The 19,517-nt window shown below is 43.8% G+C and overlaps 1 protein-coding gene across 1 annotated transcript in view; it reads right to left on the bottom strand.

The window, feature by feature from the left end:
* The window catches only part of ANO4 (anoctamin 4), a 193,234-nt gene that overhangs the window by 59,893 nt on the left and 113,824 nt on the right, over window positions 1-19,517 (bottom strand). The window contains exons 9-11 of the mRNA XM_026648992.1: window positions 7,784-7,890; window positions 5,683-5,738; window positions 3,979-4,100 (exon numbers count right to left, since the gene is read on the bottom strand). Of these exons, the coding sequence (XP_026504777.1) occupies window positions 3,979-4,100; window positions 5,683-5,738; window positions 7,784-7,890 (285 nt within the window). The remainder of the gene's footprint in view (window positions 1-3,978; window positions 4,101-5,682; window positions 5,739-7,783; window positions 7,891-19,517) is intronic.

The following is a 19,517-nucleotide window of genomic DNA, read 5'->3' as shown; positions in this document are numbered from 1 at the left end:
CAGTAGTTCAGTATTTTCATTCTACAAATATATCAGCTAAATCTCTGCTTACACACTATTGTGATGAGTGCTATGGAAATGTACTCTAGTTATCCCAGACCAACAGCATGATCCCTAGGGGACCATTATAGCTGGCAGCAGTTAGAGCAGCTCTGTGTCTGTTCTAATTTACACTGGGGGCTGGTTTGGACCCTAGTCAGTCCCAGGAGACAAAGGTGGCTTAGAGACACATTTACCTTTCTCTTCCCATCAGCTGCACCAAGCATGAGCTTAGCTACGCTTTGTTTCCTATTTTTGACTGTCACTACACATTGACCAGAGATTTTCATTGAGCTGCCCACAGTGTCGTCTTTTATCTGAGCGGTTACAGTTTATTTAGTACTCAGTAATGTATATGGGTAGTTGAAATTATTCCTTCCAATGTGCATTACCATGCATTTGTCAACACCGACTTTCATCTACCATCACGCTGCTCATTCATGAAGTTATTCAGTCTTCGCTTGTTTTGATTCACCTCAATAACATTGTGTCTTCTGCAAATTTTGCCATCTCATGTTTCACCCCATTTTCCAGATCATTAATAATTATACTAACAAACATGCTATGTATCTGATAAGGTCACTGTACAGAAAACATTCCCTAAAACAAAACCTCAAAAGCAAGGAAATGAAAAGTGAAGGCATCAAATAGCCAATACTCTTGCTTTCATCCAGAGACCCACACGTCACTATTAGCACAACCACAACACCACAGACAACATGCCACAACCTTAACTTTATCCCAGTAGGAAAATCAGCCTTCCAGGACCCCTGTACGTGGAGGTGAAACCGGGCCGGACTGAAGTCAGTGGCAGAACTAGGGGCCAAGATTTCATCCTAGATATTTAGCAACAACACACATATTTTGTAGCCTGTTAGTGTTTAGAATGATACTGCCTTATAAAATAATAAGCAAAGTCTGCCTTTAGCACTATACAATTTATTATTGGGGTTCTCTAAGTTTATCAAGCTTAATTATATGATTGCTTGGGATCAGGACACCTAGAAGGCACATAGGATGTTAGAGTAGAGACAGATTTGGACCGCAGCCAAGAAAATTTCTTTCTTCATTCATTCTTTTACAGTTCAGTAAAAAATTCTATACAGGACTTATTATACCACATAAACAAACTTAATGCAGCTATGGCACTCTAGCAGATGTCTGAAGGCTGTTAAAGTATCTGTTATGTAAGCCTTATATGGGGGGATTGAGTGAAGGTTAAAGGGGCACTGTCAACCTGAAATCTAGTTATTTAAAACAAAAGAAAGAGTTAAATATTTCCCTCTACCCTCATGCCCATTTTGGTGGTTTTACAATCACATTTTTCCTTTTCTTTTGATAAAAAATGTTTTTCTCTCTCCCTTGTTGCAGTGTGAAAGTCCCACACAAACGAGAGGGGGAAATGACTCGCTGACTACAGAGGGGGAAAAAAGACTATGCACAAAGCATTGTCAAGTGCACAGAGGGACTGATCCAAAGCCCACTGAAGTCAATGGGGACTGCTTTCATTCACTTCAACAGGTTTAGGAGCAAGGCCAAAGTGAATGAACTGAGGGAAGAGAAAAGAGAGAGAGAGAGAGACTGTCCCCCTTTAATCACTTTCAGTTCTCGTGATTTTGAATGATTCTTGTAACGACAGTATGGAAATTACATTTAGGCAGCAATACGAGTAAGCTGACCCCTTCACAGCTGTTGATTAACAACGATGCCTTTGCACTTGTGCAGAATCGGTACTTCTCATGCTCCCCAGTGCTTCCAGGCGGAATGAACACCGAATTGTGCGACGCCCATCAAATGCTGTTTCCTTGTTTATGTCTAGTGACTAAGATCTCCATACTGGCCAACTGGTGTGATTACAGTAAAGTTAATGGCCACGGAAGGTGCCAGATTGAGCGCACTGGAAATTTAAGACCACATTTAATGGCAAGAAAAAACAAGCATAAAAGCAACAGCTTCTCTTATCACCCTGGCAATGTGACTCTAACTTGACTTGAGAATATCATATCTATGAATGAGAAGGTTGTTCACTATCCGTAGCTCACTCAGTCCTTGGCCTCTCTAAAGAGTCTGACAACACAAATATTGGGTGGGAATGGTGGGTACTGGAAAGCTGGCCCATTAGGAACCTAACAGATAACCCTCAACTCCCACTCCCTTTGGGCATGGGCTTTACATAGATTTTCTACAGTACCCATGGCGGGGGAAAGCTATGAAATGAGCACTCATGGCAGAACTAGTATAAACACTTTTGTTTTGGGTACACAGATTCACGCAGTTTTAACTGAGGTGAACAGCAGTTTTTGCTAATGTGGTCAACTGTTCAAGGTGAAAAACCAGGGCATGTGGCATGTGAGGAAGGAAAGGCGGTATGGAGGGATGTTTTGGTGTGGGTTAGGGAAAGGTGTATGGGAGTGTTTTAGCAGCTGAGAGGGGGAGAGAGAAAAGGGTGCTCACTCCTTTCCTGCCACCCTTCCTCCTGTGCCTGCACTACAATCAGCAATGGGTTTGTTGTAGGCCAACAGCTAATAGGATATATGGCAGCAACTTAAAATGTCAGTCTGGGTTTGATGTCGCCTTTTACTCAGTCACCTGTAAATACTCAGCAAGCCTCATACCCATCACTCTGCCCTAGTTCTTCTCCTGCTCATTTAGACCTGTATACTGAATCACCTATACCTCCATTGTGTAAACTACTCTGCTGACATTTCTTTCAGAATAATCTTTGGATGACACTGACTGGGAAGAGAAACTGAATGAGTTAGTGCACTTAAATACTATGCTTAGATTTCTAAAGGAAGTCTGTGCCAAGGTCCAAATGCAATTGTGTGCCTACCCAGTTACCACACTTGCATACATAAATGGCCATTTAAATGCCTGATGAGCCATTTTGCACACACAAACATTGAAAAAGAACACTGGATCCAAACTCCCTCAGACTTTAGGGAAACTTGGATCAGGATCTGAACTTCACAGCTCAGATGTGACACTCCCAATTAATGATGCCTTCTGATGATGATGGTTCCATGACACAATCACAAATGTAAACGATTACCAAAGAACGACAGCCCTGTCTGCAGGTTACTTCAAACACAATTACCAGAAATGTTTCAAAAAAGAGAGAAACAATCTACACTGTGAAACTAATGTAATCTCTCATGCTGGGGAAATTTAAAAAACAAACCCCAAACTACTTCAATGCAATTACTGGTTCACCACTGAACCAATAATGTAATTTGTTTTGTAAATTTCCTTAGTGAAGACTTGGCCAAGGGGCTCAAAAAGAAATGATAACATCTAAACAGTTGCTGTACTACCTAAAAATATATTACTGTGTTTTACATTGTTTCTAGCACATTTTAAAAAACTACATGACTCAAGCAAACCCCTATTATTGTATTCCTCTGTGAATATTTTTTTCCCTAGAAAAAGCAAATTCCCATTTTATGAAGTTGCAGAGAAAAGAGCTTTATGGAGCCTTAAAGAATAACTCCTAGTGCTTCCTGGGAATCTTTTACAAATCCTTCTATTTCAGAACAATTAAAAAAACAATTAAAGCAAAAGGCTCCTATCAGTTACAGTACTACAGTACTTTTAATAGCCCTCTCAAATTGCCAACATATCAGTATATTCAATGATGCTGCTACCTTTTAAATACAGATTTTATGTATAGACCCTTGTAGCCAGAGGCGGATTAAGATTTATTGGGGCCCTGGGCACAAAGAACATTCAGGCTCTCCACACCCTGGGAGCCCAGGGACACCAGACCTAGGGGGCTGGGAAGGCCATGGCCCCCACACTTTTAAAGTGTGAGAGTTTAGGCTCATTTGTCAGAGGAATTAACTGAGTCCTTCATGTTTCTGTTAGACTTTCCTACCCTCTTATCCCACTCTGTATCCCAGCACACAGTGCAACATTTAAAAAGCAAATAAAAAGTTTTACCGTACGAGATCCAAGGGCTGGTATTTATACCACACGCCCCATGAGGCCCAGCACTCATAAAGCAGATGTCTGTGGTTTTCTGCTCCATGGGTTCTTATGGAATTTTTACTTCGGTAGCTTCCCTGAAATACAGATTTAAACCCTGAGCAAAGAATAATAGTTGCCAAGAAATCTCTGGAACTAGAGGTGTGTTTTAATTGAACAGTTTATACAAAATCCTTGCATGAAAACAAAAAGACAAATTTAGCAATGGCTTGGTTGAATTAGTTTGTCTTAAAGGTTGATTTTTCTTAGACCTGTATTTGGTAACTGGCATTGTTCAGATCACGAGTTGCAAACAGATGTCAGGTGGTCATGACCACTCTGCCCTTCCATATTGGTAAATGGAAGGGGGTTCCCAGGGTAGGCCTGATATAGAAAAGAGGGTTGCAGTATATAAAAGGTTAAGAACAAATGGGTCCCACCATGAAATCTTCATTTAAGGGAGGTGCATGCTCAGCAGTGCAGTGTGTCTAGTGATTAGAACATAAGGGTGGGTATGTTATACTGAAATGAGAAGTGTGATTGCAGTTCAGGTGGGTATAGTATAAGTTAGCATGGGTATGCCTACCCAAACTGCAATCTGACTTCCAGTTGCTGTGTAGACATACCCTAAGACTGGGAATCCTGAGTTCTATTACCTGTATTCTGCCATTAACTCAATAAGGTAAGCCACACTCACCTCAAACTGGTGTCGTAATGCATAATCAATTAGTGGTGTGAAATAACCATCTTCAAAGTAGTACCAATTGCAGCTCTGAAGGAGGCTGCTTACTTTGAGAGATACGTGTTTAACATGATACTGCTGCTGGAATTATTCCAAGTGAGGAGGTTGTGGGGATAGCAAGGGGTGTAAAAATACTGAAGAAAATAAAGAATTCATGCACAACTGAAAGGTGCTCAGATGCCACGGTGATGTGGGCAGTGTAAGAACCAATATACAATAGATGATGTTTTGCATAATTCTGTTTTAATTGATTTTATTAGCTTAAAAGGAGAAGATCTCAAGCTTTCAGATAAAGAGTTTTGGACTTCAATATACAATATATGAGTAACTGTCAAAGTGTGATTCATGAAACCAGTAATGTTGCTTGTTAGACTGTGACGAGCCAGCTGGTGACATGATACTGGCTCCTCTTTGTTTCTAGCTGCTAAACAGCATTAAAAGGAGTTAAAAGCACATTAAATACGTCCCTAATGTTGCTTTTCCATACCAAACAATTGTGGTAGTTGCCACAGGGATTGCTACTGGGAGCTGTGATTGCAAGTGAAGAAGTGGGAATGATCTGTGTGATTGTTAAAGGGAGGGAGGTGCTGCCCCCAGACACACACTGTATTTGGATGTGTTCCACACCATGAAAATGTTTGAGAATTCCTGTAATACATGATTGTTACTACCACATTATTCATAGCCACCAATGGGGGACAGTGTGTGAGTCTGAAGCACATGAATTTTCAGGAAGAGCTATCAACATTTTCTAACGAGCTGGTTTAAATGAAAGAAAGCACAGAAAATACTCCCACCATCTGTATTAATAAGGAGTAACTTTCTACTGGAGCCAGTGGGGATACAATAGTGTAAAACCAGAGTAAGAGGAGACTCAGGCCCAATGACATTGGTATTAAAGTTGAATTCAAAGCCAACAAGAAATGTTAGAAAAATACCTCATGAAGAGGAAATGCAGCTTCATAGGAGCCATTAGTAAGCAATCGATTCAGACCTAAAAGCCAAAAATATTAATTTAATTACAAGCAGGGCTAGAATAACTGTAAAATGAGGAGGGCAAGCACATTTTCATGATGAGTCTGGTAAATGAAGTTCAGTGAAAGGTATGAGTAACAAAATACTTCTTTCATAGGTTTGTCATACTATGGTAGAGCACAAGGGAAGGATGAATGCAACATTCAGATACTTGCTACTGTACTTAACCGTATTATTCACAATCTACAATTCGTTATGCTTTGAACATAAAGCTTTGAGGGCCAAATACACCACAGTGAAGTCAATAGGGGTTGACTTTCACCCCAAATATTTTGGTCTAATAATCATATATTAAAGTCTGTGTGAGGATATATTTGGAAATGTCGTTTAGGTGAGATGCCACATTTCTTGGCATTCTGCAAATTTCAGACAAAACCTTTGAATTTTTGTATCGTAGTGTAACAAAACAGCCGAAAGCCTTAATTTCCATATGAAAATAGCATCATTACATTTATTTAACTTACTGTTCTGAGAGCTGTTGGATTGATGGCCTGGAGACTGAAGCTATATACTGACAGAACAGCCACAAGACAGGTAGTAGCAGTGTGAGGCCCAACAACATACCTGAACTCTGACCCAAAGGGACCACTAGTTGGGGCGGGGGGGAAGGATAGTTTATTCTCCCTGTCCATTAAGGCTTTGGCCCCTCAGCCAAGACTGACAACACAAGGGAAGTACTTAGTGCCAGCTGTGCTGAAGATGACTGTTTACTTGGAAATTTACTGAAAGGCCACTGAACAGCTATTGGACAGTGCAGTATTCACTTGGGGACAGTCAAACCAGTGACCTAGAGGCAAAAGACTCCATATTCTATTCTTAATCAGTTGAGGAAATCTTATAATATAAGAATAGTCCAATGAGAAGCATTAATTTATCATAAATATCATTTTTTGCTGGTTGTATTTCTCTCTGCTATGGGCCACATCTTGGTCCATGGTGTCTCTACTGTGTGAAGCCCACCAGAGCTATTTAGCCTGGCTAGGCTCCTACAGTCCCGAAGCCTACGCAGAAGATACTCTGATACTACAGTGGTGGGGGCCACATTGATGGATGGATAGATACTTAGATCCTGAGGCAAGTAGGAGAACACAGCGGCCCAGGCGGTATCTGCATGTGGAATATGCAGCCCCCTGACTCTTCCCATTGCTCAGGAGTGGAATCTGACTCCAGCCCTGGTGCTGAGGATGACATCAGGGAGGCATCGAGCACGTGTGGTGCTTCCTTAATTCTGGGAGCACAGGGAGAAAAGTTCCTCCCTGGCTTGTTGTCAGCTGGGGAAACTGAATGGGTTTTGCTACCCCATCAAGGCTCCCTCAGCTGACAGTTCGGACATGGAGCTCTCAGCCAGGAACAGTGCAAAGGCCCACTAGAATGAAGAACATTCTTCTGCATGACAAACAGAGAAGAGGAGGAGGAGGACACAGCTCTCCAGCCAACCCACACCTGTGTCAAGACACCATTTTTTGCAGAGGAAATTTGTGGAGAACTCAATCTTGGTCTCCCTCTCCCTCCATAGAAAGGAATCAGGGGGCTGCAGTAACCTCCATGACCTCCGTGTGCGAAGAGAGGGGAATAGGGATTCATGCAGGATTGCTAGAGTCTGAAACTTAGGGCTGCATGAGTTTCCCATCCCTCCAAGCACCTCCACACTCTGACCCAAGGAGAGTTGCAAGTTCTCCTTTTGCAATGGGCCAATACATCTATTTAGTGTCATCAGTTAATACCTTGTGTGTCTCTTGTTTATCTTATATCAGCCTTTCCTACTGCACAGGGAAATAGTCTTCTGAGGTGTCAGCCATATCCTGTCATGGAAAAGCGGCCCAACATTCCATTGCCTCGTCTTCGAAATGACTGGGCATACCAAGAAAAAGCGACCACCCTGGAAACGTGTGAGCTATTTACCCAGTGAGGAGATTTAAAAAAACCAAAGCTGACCTATAACGAGCATGCCCTGGCTTTATTGATTTTTACACCAAATTAAAAAGCACCTTGTTAAGCACTTACCAATTTTGTTTTTTCCTTCTTCATATTTCACTCTCTGTAAAATATGGTGTACTATTCTACTTCTTGTAGCATTGTTGAAGAAAGTGTCTTTGTTGTGTATGATAAAGCTAAATAAAAAACACAAACAAGATTGGCCCATGAATAAGTGGTATAATATTTAAAATAAATGTTAGGTTCTATTAATTTTTACAGCACCTCAAGAATCTACAGCATATGAGTGAAGTACAGGGAATACACCATAAAGGAACTTGACACTGTGATTCAATTCAGCACAATAGGAAATCTCTGCTCCTCAGGGGCATTGTAAACCAGGACTAAAGAGGAGCCGTTTGCAGAGGGTCTTGCTACTTAGTCATTCACTTTCATAAGCACTACATTTAAAAAAAAGTTTAAACACTGCATAATACATGCACACAATTTACAAAGAAATGAGATTTTAAAATGCTGCTCTAGAACACACAGATCAGATTAACCACATGAACACTGAAAATGAAATAATACATTATAAATATTGTACATTATAAAGTGAAAACATCATATATGACAGTTTGATACAGTAAGCTAAAATGGGCTAGAAAATTAACTTTCAGGAGCTAACCATGAAATTACATGAAATTCAGTTTCAAATTCAACAGGTTGGGTAGATTTATAATGAATCAAGAAAACTAAGTGAAGGATCAACTGCAAATTGCATTATGTTTACTAGATTGGTTGGCATATTATATAATGTATATATTTCTTAACAACATTTCACACACATATTGGGGAGAGTATGATATTTTAATAATTACCAAGAACACTAGAAAACTGTAGTCAGCATAGTGTATGTTGTACTATTGGGCTTTGAGGTACCAAACGCATCACAAAGAGGGAGTGAATTTGGACCCTAACTCACAGGGTCTGTGTGTTCTCTTGAGGAAAATAGGGTCTTCGGCCTAAATACTTAAAAAAAAAAATATTTAGGCTCCTAAAGATGCACATAGGGGCCTATTGGGATTTTCAAACACTAGGCGCCTACCAGGGCCGTCCTTAGGCATGCGCACAATATGCAGCTAATAAGCAGCTGCGTGCTTCGTATGTGGTAGTGCCGGCAGCCAGCCCCATCCCCCAGCTGACCCTCTGTGCATTCCTAGGGGGGTGCGGGGCCTGGGACAACTCCCTCCGCCCCTGCCCCGCTTCTTCCTGCCCCAACCCCGCCCCCATTTCCCACCCCTTCTCCCAAGCCCACTCCCCCAGCGACGGACGCAGCCCAGGGGATTAGCGGGGGGGGAGCAGCCTGGCAATGGCAGCAGGGGTCAGGCCTATCCCCGCACTCACCGACAGTGGTGGGAAGCAGAGCGACCCAGCCTGCTCCACTCCGCTGGCTCCCCGCGCTCCACTCCGCTGGCTCCCCACTGTATAGCTCCGCTTCCCGCCACTGGTCAGTGCGGGGGGGGGGAGTGGACCCCTTCCCCCAAGTCCCCTCCCCCGAGTGACATGGCTGGGGCAGGGGGAGCGGAGCGGGCTGGGGCCAGGTCGTTCCGCTTCCTGCTGCTGGTCCCGCAGACCTTGAGCACAGCCCACACCCTTCGCGGGGTGGGGGATGGGGGAAAGGGGAGCAGGTGCTCCAGCTGTGTAGGCAGAGGTGAAAGTAAGCCAGTCCGGTTCGGTACGGCGTACCGGCAAGAGCCAGTATGCCGTGCCGAACTGGATCGGCTTCTGCGGCAGTGATTTAAAGGGCCCAGGACTCCGCTCAGGACTCCGGCGTACCGGTAAGTCCTTTAAATTACTTTCACCCTGTGCGTAGGGCGCCATAGTTGGTAGGGACAGCCCTGGCACCTACCTTTCAAAATCTGGCCCTTTGAACTGGATCAAAAGCCCATTGAAGTCAATGGAAAGACTCCCATTTTTCAACAGGCTTCCCCCCGCGCCCGCTAGTGAGGTAGTGGGAAAGTGAATGAGTTGATGAGTGAATGAGCAGGTACAATCATACAGATTTCCTAGAGAGATCAGCTCACAGGAATGCAGAGTGGACTCAGAGCATGGGATCAGAAACAACTCTAAAGGAACAGAAATAACCAGAATAGTAGATCCAGCATGTAGCCAGGTCAGCGCCCCTGCTGCAGGGTACAGGAGTTGGGGCTCAATGTTTTTCCCCCACAGGGTTTTGGCCAAGCAAATATACCCTCTTCAGAGAGGATCCACTAGCCACAGACCCAACATGGTCATTTCCCCCTCCATGTTCATATGGGAAAAGCAGTCAGGAAAATAGCTCCCTATTGTGCAGGGCTGTGTGAAATCCCCATGTCCTGGCTCTCTCCTGCCAAAAAGTTCCTACTGTATTTTAGGTCTTCCGCACCACATACAATTTGCTCCAGAGGGTTCTAGTATCCTGCTTCCAAGACATACAGAAAAATCCCCAAACTAAAGACATTAAACAAAATAGTATGGTACATAAGAGTAGTACACCAGCCCGTACCTCTCTCTATTACCCCTGCTTATAGAAGTTTCCTGGGCCTCAGTTTAGGTTATTTCCCTTTGTGATGCTTGCTGCCACCTTAAAAAAAAAACAACCCACTTTACTTTCAACTATTTTAACAATACAAAAATGATGAAATCCTGGTCCCACTGAAGGCAATTCCTAAACTCACACTGCCTTCAACCGGGGCAGCATTTCTCCCAGGATCTTCATCAGATCCCATTTAATGCTCTCATAGCATGAGCAGCCCTAGTGGCTTTTAAAATCTTTTCTTTTCTGCCTCCTGGGTGTTCCTACTAGGAGTAGAATTTGCATGAGTCCAGCCCTCAAGTGTGGTGTTTCTGACTTACTTCACTTCTCAATCATTGATGAGGAGGGAAACCTGTTTGCTTTTTCAGTGCTGGAATGCTATTAACTTTTCCTCAGTCACCAATCTCACTAATGTGAGATTTGTCTCTGTGGAGCTTCTTTAGTCCTGGCTTACTACTGGCTGCCCTTCTTGCCTTTTACAGAGCTAACATGGCAGGTTTTGATATTTTTTACTCTTCCTTTAATGGACTGATGCCTTTTCCCCTCTTCTGTATCCTGGGCAAACTTTGTGTTTTTCCTGTCTCTCCCATACAGTGTACAACTACAATACTACTTTACAGGGATGGGAGAAAATTATCAGGGACTACAGACACTCTCCCTGATCTTTCTTCCAAAACTTGAGTTGAACCAAAAGCAAAGCTTTTCTGAAGTTCAAAAAAAGTTTGGTTAATTCTGCTGTCCATTATATTTCATTTTTATTCACTTGCCCTCTTTACTTCCAGGTTCTGCTTTGGACCAGAAGCAGAAATGTTAGAATGCCATGAAAAAAGCTGTCCTCAAAGTACTTCTGGTCCAAACAAAAACAGAGAGTCCTGAAATCTCATGAGAAAGCTTGTGTAAGACCTCCATATCCAAGGGGTTTGGATAAACACCTACCTTTTTGAGTGCTTATCTAAATGGAAACACCAAATCTTTTGAAATTCACCAACCAATACAAACGTCCCTTCTATTTTCTGCAACATAATAAGATTTGTGAATAGGGAAAGTTCTCACACTGCTCTCTCCACATCACAAGTGAGCACATATCCACACACAGGTTTTGCACCTGAACTGCTAAGAACATGTCTTCTCTACAGAGTTATTTACACTCAAGTTAACTCCTCTCAAGTTAGCCTATCCTGAGTGGGTAAGTCTACACGGTGTATTAAAAACGGCAGCAGCGAGTCTCAGAGCCTGGGTCCACAGACATGGGCTCGCACTACAGAGCTAAAAACAGCTGTTGAGACCTTCAGGCTCAGGCTGGAGCTGGCAGGGAGGTGGCATGAGAGCCCCAGCTCTACCCATGCTAGAACTTCTACACTGCTGTTTTTAGTGCTGTAGCACAAACCCAGTAAGCAGTGAAGACAAGCCCTTATTGTTCAAGTTTACCACTTCCTGGGATTTGCTGTTATTGTTAAATGATAATAAAACTTCAGTCTCAACCCGAGCTTGGCTTGTTTTGAGGTTTCACCTTTCTGGCCTCAGGTGCAAGTTCTCTCTGCCCCTCCTCAAAGGGACATACAAACCCTTTACAGCCTGGATTGGAGTGAATGAGCCCCCCTCATCTGGCTTCTAACATAAACCAACATGAGTCAGCAGAATCGTTCTGCTTCTCACTGCAGTATCCTAAACTCTGGCATCGTGCCACAGCTAATTTGTCATGTTCTATAACAGACATCAGCTCAAAGACACATGTGGGTTTTTAAAAAATATTTCAACAATTTTTTTCATTTTTTCCATTTGATGTCCATCCGACTTCCTTCTCCAAGGCCTCCCTTTCTGGGTAGCAGTGAATATTAGTCACCATGGCAATCACTTTCAAGACCAACTCACACAGCAAGTTGCACTTGAACTTAACCTTGAGCTCCTGCATTGAGAGGCTTACATTCCTTCTCTGGGTTCATTCTACCAGTTTCCCAGATAACACAGCAAAAAGGTTTGTCCATTTTCCTTGCAGGTGTGAAATTATTTTGCACAGACATCTATGATTATGACCATACGTAGTGATACAACTGTAGATTGTTCCTAAATGGCTGCGCAAGGACACTGAAAGCTGCTCTCTCTATAACCATTTCTATGTCATATGATTATGACCGTCCAACATCAAGGCTATGTCTACACTGCACTTCTATTTTTAAAACTTTTGTCACTCAGGGGTGTGAAAAAACACCCCCCTGAATGACAAAGTTTTAACGATGAAAAGCACCGGTGTGGATAGCGCTTTGTTAGTGGGAGATGCTTTCCTGCCACCGAAGCTATTGTGCCTCATTGGGGGTGGTTTTATTTCGTCACCGGGAGAGCTCTCTCCTGATGACAAAGAGTGGTTACACTGAGTGCCTTACAATGGCACAGCTGTAGCGGCACGGCTGTGCCATTGTAAGGTGTGGAGTGTAGACATGGTCTAAGATGTATAAAAGATACAGAACTGAATGTTGGTGGAATATGCAAAGGAGCCGAACTACTATTTGCTCCAAAGGACGCCTTACTTTAGCTACTTGCGTTTATTTTAAAATTTAGTAATTTTAAAATAGCATTAAGATTATTGATCTATCTTGCTGAGAGTGGAGAAGGAAAAACAAATGAAAATTCCATAGACATACTGAAATGCTGATCATCTAGCAGAATCCTGTCTTTTCCAGAGCTGGCTGAATCAATCTGAATGTGTATGTTGCTGACACCAGGGAAAGATACTAAATTTCACAGGGACTAGAATGGTAGAGGTTAGAAATGGAACAAATCTAACAGGTCACCCAGTCTATCCCTGTACCAAGTGCAGGAAAAGACATGCTAGCAGAGTCATTGAACAAAATGTGGCGTATTATTTACCCTAAATCAACATTATGGGGGCTCTCTGAAATACCACGGGTCTCAGTCAATTGCTCCCAACAACTCTGCTTGGGAAAACCATTTCAAAACAGTATCGGCTCTAATAAAGCAATTTTTAAGGCATTCAGAAATCTTCACTATGATTTGTTGAACCTATTGTGTTCTCTCTGTCTCTCTTCCATAGAATTTGTGTCACCCTCTTAAAATGCAGCCCGTGTGTCTCTGGCACTTGCCTTTCAGAGATTCCTTTTGCCTACTACTGTACACAACACACACATACACTCTCACACCTATTTGAAGGTGATTTGCTGTACCTAGCCCTATTTCCTAATTGTAATAGTCCAACATTCCTGAAAATAGTTTCTGAAAAGACATGGAGCTGGCTTCATCCCTAAGGTACAGTGATTCCACTAAGACAATTGGAGTTATACCACACATGTACCTCAGTCCATTTAGTCAAGCTGTAACTGATACTGTTCTGATTACAGAAAACCTCCCATAATTTCAGGTTTTTTACTGTTCTATTTCTTCGCTATGTTCTATTGTTTATCTTATTCTGAGCCTGTGTCACTCAGTTTAAAAAGTACACACCACAGATTTTGGTTTTGGGTGGTTGGGATCTATGCTGCTGTGAATACTAACCTATAGCAGAACTAGGTTCTCACTCCCTCATATAGTACTCCAGTGGCATATAGGAGCTATAAAGACTCCACAACCATCCAGGAGAAAATTTCCCCATGGCAGGAACAGAGTCAGGCCTACATAGTACATAGCCTTATTGCTCTATGTTGTCCTCCCACATAACCCACAGCAGATGCATAGAGATGGAGGGTGTGTCTCAGAAATGAGGAGTCTTCGTAAAGCTGAGTGCTATGAAAATTCTGGACTGTTTTGAGCTGTGACATGGCCTCAATGACACGCAGGTAAAGACTGCTGTAATTAGAGCACCCCCTGGGCTCTTCTAATTTGTACCAGGGACCACACCGGACCCCACTCAGCCTAGAATTTAGGCAGCAAACAAGTAGTTTAAAGCCAGCTCTGCTCGCTTTCTCGTGTACTATGCTTTCTGGGCTGCTCCTCTTGTGAGGTGCAGCATAGAACCTGTCCCCAAGTTTTTGTACTAGATAGGTCTTCTTGGGTGGCTAGTCTGTTGATTTGAGTGGTGAACTGGTATCTTTGCAATAAATGTAAAGATTGTTTTATGAACAACATTTGGGGATGGAGCTAGAGCTGAAATACGAACGGAGTTTCCAGGATGCTCTCTGAAGTGCCTCATACTACACGTTTCAATTCATGATGGGTAAACCTCACAAAGTTCCAAGATTTGGTCTGAATAAGCATCCATTCAACTTATCCAACTTCACTAAGCTGAAAACGGCATAAGATTAAGCTCTCCTGAGAGATTTCTAGAACCTTCTGCCTTCAGATGCATTATAAATGCCTAGAGAACAGCATTTGTTCAGCACTTCTGTTCTTGCAGTCCTGACTATGATTATTCAACATACTGAAATGTTTTGATCTTCATTAAAACTTCAGGGTAGGTTTGTTATAAATTTGGGATAAACTTTTGGGTCACTTCTAGTTGTAGTCAAACTGATTAGCTTTTTCATTGTATAAAAATATATATATTTAAAAATTAACATTATTTGTGTAGTATGCTAGGCATTTTATAGACATGCATGGAGCCAAGATCTCTGCCCCTCAGACATGGGCGGTGCGTGACTCGTGCATTTGGGGATGCTGGTTATAAGCATCTGAAGCTTCCTAGAAGTAGGGGGAGCACCGCTGCCCAGACCATAGCCCCACTCCCCTGCTCCACACTGTGGCCCTGCCCTTGCTCAGTCTCCTCCTCCCTGAAGCCCCCCCGCTCTGCCCCTGGTGGGGCTCCCACTTGGCCCCCTCCCGCTACTCGTACCACTCAGCCCCCTCCCCTGAGGCTCCCCTATCTGCCACTTGTGCTTCTCTGCCCCCAGCAGGTAGGGGGGCATCAGGAGAGGGGGTGGAGAGGCATGGGCAGGAGGGCCTCTGGGGAAGTGGCAGAGGGAGGATGGGAAGAGGAGCAGCATGGGTGTGGTCATGGGGGAAAAGAATGAGTGGGAGTGGGGCCTTGGGTGGAGCATGGTGGGGCCATATCTCGGGCTGCTGCCTTTTGGCAGCAGTGCTCCAAAGGCAGCAGCCCGGCACCTCTCCAAAGGGAGGGGCACCACATCCTGTTTGGGGAGGCTTAGCCTCCCCTTGGCTCTTATAACCGCCGTCCATGCCCACAGAGTTTAAATCCATTAGCCTGATCCTACAACCCATACCCTGTGTGTAGTCCTTGCTCATATGCAGACTCCAACTGAAGTTAATAGGACTATCCAGATGAGCAAAGATTCCAGTCCTTAATTAAAGCCCATTTTTGAAAATGTCATACAGCTGAAATATATTGCTCTTGTATTTGTTACATTACATGGCACAAAAGAAGGTTAGTTGCTTTGAAATGAAATTGGTAGCTTTCTTAATTAGGCTCGGATCTGGAGATATCAAACTATCTTGCCACAGCTAACAAGGCAGAATAAAGGCAATAAAGCCAACTGTCATCTAAAGAATGGTCTCAAACTAATGCAAAGGCAACTATGGAGCAAAGCACCCAATTAATTCCTTTTGATACATTCTGTTTTGGGAACTTTTCAGGTTGCAAACTTCCACTGTGCAAATACTTTGGGGCCAAATTCTGCTCTCACTCAATGGAAGTTCTGTGCAGGTACCTGGGGGCAGATTTTGTTCCTTTCTTACTTTAATTTATTTTTAAACTTATTTGGGGAAACAAAGAACCGGATATTTTCTATTAACAAAGAGACAAACAATTTAAAATTTAAACACTCCAAGACCTGGTTACTGAACTCAAGTGCCTGCATTTACCAGCTGTTCTTTGGCAGGGCACCCCAAGCATTAGGTATTCAAGTCAAACCAATGATGCTACCCAGAGTGGAATCTAAACACATTCCATTAGTAGATAAAGACTAGCAGCCCTAGTCAGATGGCCTGAATTGAAGAGATGCTGAGCATCCCCAATTTCCATTAAAGGCAATGGAAGCTGCAGACATTCAGCTCTTAGACTGTGAGCTAGTAATCGTAACTAAAGAAGCTGTATATTAAGGGGACAAGCTTTCCCTTATTATGGGGAAAGGGCCTTCCCTCCACTGTCCCTGAAAATATACCCCTACTAACTAGTTACTTGCAGTGGAGAACTTAAAATAATTCTTCTACCAACTTCACCCCAAGGAACTCTTTCACAACTAAGATGACACCACCCACAACTATCACATCCCACCAACAGTCATAAGAAAAAAGAATAATCCGACTGGATACCCCCAGCAGACAGAACCACACCTAGGATCATTACATTAATTGCTTTAGGGTAGAAAATTGACTGTGAGTCTTCAACAAACATTACTTCCACCACAATCTCTGTACCACCTAGAGAATATACAGTCCCTGAAACACAGATCAGACAGTGATCAAACCAGCAGACAAACAAGATGCCATCAGTTCTTAGTCATGATGACAATGTCAAAAAGGCCAAGACAGCTCTCTGACACAACCTACAATAAAGAACTCAAAGCTGCCCCCCCAACACAGGAATTCAAAAGATACTATCAAATCCTTCCCCAAACAACTACAAGAAAAATTCTACAACCTCCCCTCCCTCCCTCCCTCCATGAACCTACCCCAGGGACTTTCTACATGCTTCCCAAGACACACAAGGGAACCCACACAGACACGCACTCTTACTGAAGGAATATCAGGACTCATAGAAACCATCCTCAAACCATCCTCAAACCAGACACCACACAAAGGGCCAGCTTCCTCTAAAACAGTTCAAAACATTAACAACCTCCCCTAGAACACCATTCTTGCTACCATAGATGCAGGGCCGGCTCCAGGGTTTTGGCCGCCCCAAGCAGCCAAAAAAAAAAGCCGCGATCGCGATCTGCGGCGGCAATTCGGCAGGAGGTCCTTCGCTCCGAGCGGCAGTGAGGGACTGTCCGCCGAATTGCCGCCGAATAGCTGGACCTGCCGCCCCTCTCCGGAGCGGCCGCCCCAAGCACCTGCTTGCCAGGCTGGTGCCTGGAGCCGGCCCTGCATAGATGTCACCTCCCTGTACATCAACATCCCTCACCATGACTGCCTCAAATACCTACAAGATAATGTACAACACTCAGAAATCCACCCTAACCACCTCACAAAACTCATCCTTTTCATCTTCACCCACAACAACTTCCCATTTAACAACAAACACTTTGTCCAAACCACGGGAACCATAGGTGCCAATTTCTCCTGGCGCCGGTGTGTGCTCGTGCCCCCCGCCACTGGTCCCACCCCGACTCCACCCCTGCCCTGCCCCCTCCCGCCCCCATTCCAACCTCTTCCCCAAAGTTCCTGCCCCAACTCTGCCCTCTCCCTGCCCCTATTGGACTCCTTCCCCAAATCCCCGCCCTGACCCCATCTCTTCCCCGCCTCCTCCTCTGAGCGCACTGCGTTCCCGCTCCTCCCCCTCCCTCCCACAGCTTGTTACGCTGCGAAACAACTGTTTCGCGGTGGCAAGCGCTGGGAGGAGAAGCGGGGACACGGTGCACTCAGGGGAGGAGGTGGAGGCGGAGGTGAGCTGGGGCGGGAGCTTGGCTGCTGGTGGGTGCAGAGCACCCATCAATTTTTCCCCATGGATGCTCCAGCCCCAGAGCACCCACGGAGTCTGCGCCTATGATGGGAACAGATATGGGTACTGTGATGGCTCCCCAATATGCAAACCTCTTCAAGGACAAATTTCTGGAAAAGTGCATCATGTAACCAATGATATACCTGAGATATATTGATGATATTTTCATCCTCCAGACAGACGACCTATACTCGCTCAGATTTCCACCACAACTTCAACCACCACCACCCATCTATCAAACTCTCTCTAGAACACTCCCACACCAGCAGCAATTTCCCTGACACGATGATCAGCATCAACAACGGATCCCTACAAACATCTATATAAAAGAAACCCCATGATCAAGAAACTTTCCTTTACAGATCCAGCAGCCACCCCAGACACCCCAAGAAATCTGTTATCTACTGCCAGGCACTCAGATATCACAGAATTTGCTCTGAAGACAAAGTCCGGGATACACACCTACAAACCTTCAGTAAATAAGGACACTCCAACTGAGAAGTGGATCGCATCATAGAATGGACCACCCAAATACCCTGGGAGAACCTGCTTCAATACAGAAAAAATCCCCCCACTGACCACACACCTAGTTGTCACGTACCACTTCCCACTGAAACCCATATGGAGTGTCATCAAACAGTTACAACCCATACTTGATGGGGACCACATCCTGAGAGAAATCTTTTCTGAACCCCCACATCTGGCCTTCAAACAACCTTCCAACCTCACCAAGCTTATCATCAGGCGCAACCTCCCCACAAAACAGGATACACCAGCTCCAAGTGGCATCAGATCCTGTCAGAACAACAGATGCAAAACCTGAAGACATATCTCCACTGCTATGATGATCAATACCTCCCCCAACACATCTTTCAAGACCCATGGGCACTATGCATGGCCATTAAAACGTGGTGTACCTTGAACGGTGCATCAAATGACCCACAACAACTATGTGGGTGAAACCAGACAATCACTACACTCTTGAATGAACTTGCACATAAAAATAATAAAAGACAAAAATACCATATCACATGTGAGTGAACACTTTTCCCAAAGCAATCACTCCACATTTGACCTCTCAGTCCTCAAAGTAAACCTGCACAACACCTTCAAAAGATGAGCCTGGGAACTTAAGTTCATAACTATTCTAGACACTGAAAAACATGGACTTACCAGAGACACTGGTTTTATGGCTCATTACAATAATTTGTAACACGCCCCACTGCCTAATAACCCTTAATTACACACTTCATTTTAAGTGGTCTCCTACAGCAAGTGTGAACCCCTAATGCTTAACAATCTGTCCCAACTTGTGTTTAGCTTAGACAATCTGGTTACCTTCTCCATACATAAAAAAGAGCTCTGTGAAGCTTGAAAGCTTGTCTCTTCCACTAACAGAAGTTGGTCCAATAAGAGAAATATTACCTCTCCTACCTTGTCTCTCTCATATCCTGGGACCTATACAGCTACAACCCACTGCAAACAATTACAAAATTTTAAGCTATCTAGATATTGTCCCAGCACAGCCCTCCTCAGCCTGAGGTGGTATGGTTGCACATGGAACTATGTTCCATTTACTTTTTTTAGTGTTTTATCCAATTATATGCAGGGCCTACTCTAACTTTTTTGCCGCCCCAAGAAAAAAAACAACAACAAAAAAAAACAACAAAAACCCGCCCCCC

This window comes from Terrapene carolina, unplaced genomic scaffold (assembly GCF_002925995.2).
Source record: "Terrapene carolina triunguis isolate 2854851 unplaced genomic scaffold, T_m_triunguis-2.0 Scaffold68, whole genome shotgun sequence".
NCBI lineage: Eukaryota > Metazoa > Chordata > Testudines > Emydidae > Terrapene > Terrapene triunguis.
This window is presented reverse-complemented; position numbering and strand designations above follow the sequence as displayed.